A 5,899-nucleotide genomic window follows, 5' to 3' on the forward strand; every position below is an offset into this window, starting at 1 on the left:
AGAGTTGGCGGTATTGACTACCCGCCTTCTCTCTAATGTATCTCCTCGAAATTAAGGATGGCTAGCGCAGTTAATCCTCGTGTAGCTTTGCGCAAAATCCAACAAAACAAACAAATGTATTTATCTCATTATACTTACACTTTTATAAAGCACCAATTAAATAACATCTTATTGATTTTGCGTTATGGTATAGCCCACTTTACATTCCAAACCTATCCTAATATAATATTTCATTGTAAGTACTATACATCATGTTCATAGTTGGAAGATAAAGCTATACTAAATATACATAAAATTTGTTTCTTTTAAGGCAAAGCCACATTGTGTCCATCGTGAGAAATCGAACCCCGGATTTTAGCGTTGTAAGTCCGAAAACTTAGTGCCGCCCCAATGGGGAACTGTGTTTATATATATAAAGCTCTTCTTATTGTACATTACCGCTAGATGTCACACTTCATACAATTTTAAAATGGCGGCTGTTGGTGTAAGACTTCGCAAGTTACGAATGGTGTCTGCGATTATTTGTGTTCTAGGGCTTATATTATCTTTTTATGCCTATTATGTTGAAATGGAAAAAGAGCACAACAAGAACTACAAAGCTCTTTGTGACATTAGCGATCATATGAGCTGTTCTACCGTGTTCACGTCCAAGTAAGAAAATTTGAAAAGTATCGTAAATTTTTAATAATAATATACACTATGTCAACAATAGTGAATATAAAGTTTCTACTATTACTAACCTCTTGGTAGTAGTAGTCTACATTAGATTTGGTATAAGTACTGTATGAAAAAATATTATTTATGTTTATTGCAGTTTTAGCTTTCTGCGTAAACTGTCATACTGATGGTTCTGTGTGATTACATCGTTACTACTAGTAGTAACCCTGGAAAAGCCAATACGTTAGAGTAGAATAAACATCACACAATGCGTCTCTTAAAATAACACAAAACTTTGTTGTAAACCTTTCTAATTGTATACTTTGTCTTATGAAACCAGATTTCAAAATGTTTTTATTAAGATTTCTTCTAATTCTACAAATTAAATTCTCGGGCTTTCGAGTTCAAATAACGAAATTAGGATAGAGATGAAGGGAAGTTAGAGAATGTAAGTCCGAAACTCGTTAATAATCTTGCAAAATAACAACAGAAAAAAGTTGAGTTTGATTTAGGTTTTGACCATTAGCGCATATTGTAACTTTAAGAAATGACATTCAACATAAAAAAATTGGACTTTGTTAATATAAAAGAGCCATAGTAAAGGAATTTTTTAATGTATTTTAATACCAAGAATTATAAATTAGTGCACATGGGGTTTAGAATTAAAAAAAAACAAAACGTTTGTTTGTTTGTTGTTAAGCACAAAGCTACACAAAGGACTATCTGTGTTGTGCCCACCATAGATATCAAAACAGTTTTTAACTTTAAAAAATATATTACCATTTTTTTTATGTCAAAAATATTAGTGTTTAGGAGAAAGAATTACTTAGATACATTTATTGAGTAAAGCTCAATACCTTTAGCCAACACTTTTAATTTTTGGGGAACAAAAGGTTATTTTCTCCTTGTGTACAACAGTGATGACGCCTTTTTTTTTTTACAATAGTGATAACTTTCCTCCTTATTGTTAGAAATTATTATGATATGGTGGCAAAAGATTAAATAAAGACTATTTAATGATACCTGATTTGAGAAGTTTGAGCAACAAATACAGGCTTAAAGACGTTGTGTTTTTTCTGTAGTGTAGAAAAACTAGAGGCAACTAAACTAAGTGTATTTGAATCTTGGAAAAAAAGTTGAAAGTATAGTTTTAAATATTTGGGCTGATGAGAACAAGCTCTGGAAATCTGGATCTAAATTTGTTTTTTAGACATTAAAAATATATATCTGGAGGTTATACTTGTGAAATGGTACACAAGATTTTGGATACATTCTGGATCTAAAAAGACTACATGTATCTAAGTTCTTGATCTCGGGGGGGGTTGCTGTTCGAGAAGTGAAAGGGTGACATTTATAGACAGTGTGACTTTCTATATATACATCCATTGATTTTTATGTGTACATTGGATATGAAGGTTAGTTTAAGCAAGCCAATATACATTTCAGTCACCAATCAAATTAAAACACTTGAAAATTATTTAATGTTTTATGGAATTAGCTGGCTAGTAGCAGTTTGGCTAAATACAATTGGATAAAAATATTGGCCTTTTGAATAGTTCACATTTAGCTTAAACTAATGAAAAGTAAACTGTTTTTTGATTCATATGGAATTATTTAAAATTCAGTTGACATTTTATTTTGTAGAAGTAGAGAGATATTCCATGCTACATTTCTGTATCTTCCTTTTGTCACTAAAATGAACTGCAGTGTAACTCATGAAAAAACACATTTTTATTCAAAATATTTAACTGTTTAGTAGACACCAGTCACAAACAGCAAAAAATACATATTTTTTTAAAAATGATATAGATTATAATCCTTTGGTTATGAACTTATGAGTGATAGTAATTACGACTTTCTATGATTTGTAATTTCATAAATGTGATTATTTGTAGGTATGGAAGAGGATTTGGTCTGCTTAGTTATATTGTTGGGAGTGACTCACAGTTAAATATTCCAAACAGTCTTTTTGGTATTGTATTCTACATACTCCAGATGGCACTAGGTAGAAAACTTTCTGTAATTCCCTATTTACTTGTTTATTTGAAAATGCTAAAACATCATAATTGTTGTATTCTTAGCAATATGAATACTGTTTTTCAGAAGATTCTTAATTGTAATATGAAATATCATGTTTAGAACAAGATTAAAAGTTTTTTTATTGCAGATAATTATTAGTTTAGAAGAAGTATTCGTTTATATTGTCATAGTGTTTTTTGATGGACATCTTGTACTTAATATATTTGAATTTTATTCTTCCAGTATTTTATATAAAAATATTCTGTATTGTGGATTAAACAAATTTAGTTTAATTGGTAACTGTCAAACATTTTCTGCTTTTGATATTATTAAACAAAATCCAGTCTTTAATCAGTAATGCTACATTTGAAACTGTTTAGGTTGTATCTTGTTGTCATTATAGGCTGTAATGTTACTTCTGTACTCATTCCTAATGCACTATTTCTTTTTCATTTAGGTCAAAGTACTAACCCATTCCTGACAAAAGTTGAGATATCCTCAGCTTTTGTTTCTAACCTAGGATCCCTGTATCTGGCTTATATCTTATACTTCATTCTGCATGACTTCTGTGTACTGTGTGTTTCTACTTATGTGGTCAATGCACTGCTTCTTGCATGTGCTTGTTACAAACTAGGAAAACTACAAGCAGTCAGACTAAAACAGGAGAAAAAAGAAGAGTGACCCCCCCACCCCCCAAAAAAATCATGTAATTCATTTTCGTGAATATAAGATTCTGTGTGCTCATGTATATGAATGGTAACTTTATTGTGAAAATGTTTGTGATTTATTTTCTGTAAAAGCATTCATATTGTAACAAAGTATCAATGTATTTTCTTATACACAATAAAGTGAGAGCATTCAAAAAATATGAGGCAGTGAGTCTTTACACTTTCCTTTATACATCTACAGAGAAGATACAGATAACTGCTACAGATGTGGTTCTGTGGATGAGTTTGCCAACTAAACCAGTGAAGACACAGAAAACTGCTACAGATGTGGTTCTGTGGATGAGTTTGTCAAGTAAACCAGTCAAGACACAGAGAACTGCTACAGATGTGGTTCTATGTGGATGAGCTTCTCAAGTAAAGCAGTTATATTAAGTATACCCAATTTATGAATAACATGCTCATACTATAGATACATAGATTCATAACTTCTAACTACTAGTTTATTAAGTTCCATCACCTGTCTATCTATGTAACTGTGCAAGTAAACTTGTAATTATTAATCAAGATTTGTCTGTAAAAATCTGCTCGTAAGTTGTTACTTTAGTAGTCTTGAAACAGATTCACAATGATCACAGGATGACACATGATTACCTCGATATATAAACATGTTATATACAGTGATATACCTACAATTCTTGTGATTCTTCATACTGGAAGGCCTATCATCAAGGCAAGTCATCAATGAAATTTGACAGATCACGATAATGTAAATGAAAGAACTCTGAAGATACATATTAAGACTGACTTCTACCAAGTCCTTTTACTGAGTAACTAAAGGTATTTTGTTAGTTCTTCAGTCCTCATAACGAGTTGTATTCACAGAGTCAAATATTTTTTCTCACATTATTGTTAGGCTGTGATGATCTCAAACTTTTCATTACAATCCCTGATCTGCATCACACATGGAATCACATAGGAATGAGTCACACATCTCACAATAACTATTCAGAGACCTGTTTTAGTCTTCTTTTTCCGTGGTTTAAGAGCAGGTATGGGAGCCAACTTGAAGGCAGTCCTGAAAAACAATCACCATTATTAAAATATCTCTTATCAAAACATTTCCAGTACGAGTTAAGTGTGTGTGTGTTTTTCCACATGTATAGTTAACACAATGAATCATAAAAATGTATCTATGGCTCAAACAATTAACACATGAACTAATTTAACTTATCATAACATTAAGATGTTGTGTTACATTCTATCTTCTGTTTATGTTTAAAATTACTTTCAAATTATAGTACCATACTGAAGCACTAGTCACACTTCAGATTCTAGTACCATACTAAAGTAATAGTCACACTTCAGATTATAGTACCATACTGAAGTAATAGTCACACTTCATATTATAGTACCATACAAAACTACTGGTCACACTTCAAATTATAGTACCATACTGAAGTAATAGTCACACTTCAAATTATAGTACCATACTGAAGCACTAGTCACACTTCAGATTATAGTACCATACTGAAGTACTAGTCACACTTCAGATTATAGTACCATACTGAAGTAATAGTCACACTTCAGATTATAGTACCATACTGAAGTAATAGTCACACTTCAGATTATAGTACCATACTGAAGTAATAGTCACACTTCAGATTATAGTACCATACTGAAGTACTAGTCACACTACAGATTATAGTACCATACTGAAGTACTAGTCACACTACAGACCAGTGTACCATACTGAAGTACTAGTCACACTACAGACTAGTGTACCATACTGAAGTACTAGTCACACTTCAGATTATAGTACCATATGAAAGTACTAGTCACACTTCAGATTATAGTACCATACTGAAGTACTAGTCACACTACACACCAGTGTACCATACTGAAGTACTAGTCACACTCCAGACTAGTGTACCATACTGAAGTACTAGTCACACTACAGACTAGTGTACCATACTGAAGTACTAGTCACACTCCAGACTAATGTACCATACTGAAGTACTAGTCACATTCCAGACTAGTGTACCATACTGAAGTAATAGTCACACTTCAGATTATAGTACCATATGAAAGTAATAAGTCACACTTCAGATTATAATACCATATGAAAGTAATAGTCACACTTCATATTATAGTACCATACAAAACTACTGGTCACACTACAGACTAGTGTACCATACTGAAGTACTAGTCACACTTCAAATTATAGTACCATACAAAACTTCTGGTCACACTACAGACTAGTGTACCATACGAAAGTACTAGTCACACTCCAGACTAGTGTATCATACTGAGGTACTAGTCACACTTCAGATTAATGTTCCATACTGAAGTAATAGTCACACTTCAGATTAGTGTATCATACTGAAGTAATAGTCACACTTCAGATTAGTGTATCATACTGAAGTAATAGTCACACTTCAGATTATAGTACCATATGAAAGTACTAGTCACACTCCAGACTAGTGCACTATACTGAAGTAATGGTGACACTTCAGATTATAGTACCATACGAAAGTACTAGTCACACTCCAGACTAG

General features: G+C 32.1%; 2 protein-coding genes across 5 annotated transcripts in view; one reads left to right on the plus strand and one right to left on the minus strand.

Moving 5' to 3' along the window:
• The first annotated feature begins 442 nt into the window (after positions 1–442).
• LOC106465429 (vitamin K epoxide reductase complex subunit 1-like protein 1) lies at positions 443–3,553 on the plus strand. Its single transcript, XM_013925655.2, has 3 exons — positions 443–651; positions 2,553–2,662; positions 3,134–3,553. The coding sequence occupies exons 1-3, from the start codon at positions 470–472 to the stop codon at positions 3,355–3,357; spliced, it is 516 nt and encodes a 171-aa protein (XP_013781109.1). The 5' UTR covers positions 443–469; the 3' UTR covers positions 3,358–3,553.
• A 2-nt stretch (positions 3,554–3,555) lies between these two features.
• LOC106465428 (general transcription factor IIH subunit 3-like) overlaps positions 3,556–5,899 on the minus strand; it is a 26,856-nt gene continuing 24,512 nt past the window's right edge. For all 4 annotated transcript variants that reach the window (XM_022393327.1, XM_022393326.1, XM_022393325.1 and 1 more), the window contains one exon: positions 3,556–4,419. In XM_022393327.1, coding sequence (XP_022249035.1) covers positions 4,350–4,419 — 70 coding nt within the window. In that variant the 3' untranslated portion in view covers positions 3,556–4,349. The remainder of the gene's footprint in view (positions 4,420–5,899) is intronic.

The sequence above is a fragment of the Limulus polyphemus genome, unplaced genomic scaffold (assembly GCF_000517525.1).
Source record: "Limulus polyphemus unplaced genomic scaffold, Limulus_polyphemus-2.1.2 Scaffold1941, whole genome shotgun sequence".
Taxonomy (NCBI): Eukaryota; Metazoa; Arthropoda; class Merostomata; order Xiphosura; family Limulidae; genus Limulus; species Limulus polyphemus.

Coding starts and splice junctions, on each gene's coding strand:
- LOC106465429 (XM_013925655.2), top strand. CDS start 470: ATGGCGGCTGTTGGTGTAAGACTTCGCAAGTTACGAATGGTGTCTGCG. Junction 652..2,552: donor TCTACCGTGTTCACGTCCAA/GTAAGAAAATTT, acceptor GATTATTTGTAG/GTATGGAAGAGGATTTGGTC. Junction 2,663..3,133: donor CATACTCCAGATGGCACTAG/GTAGAAAACTTT, acceptor TTTTTCATTTAG/GTCAAAGTACTAACCCATTC.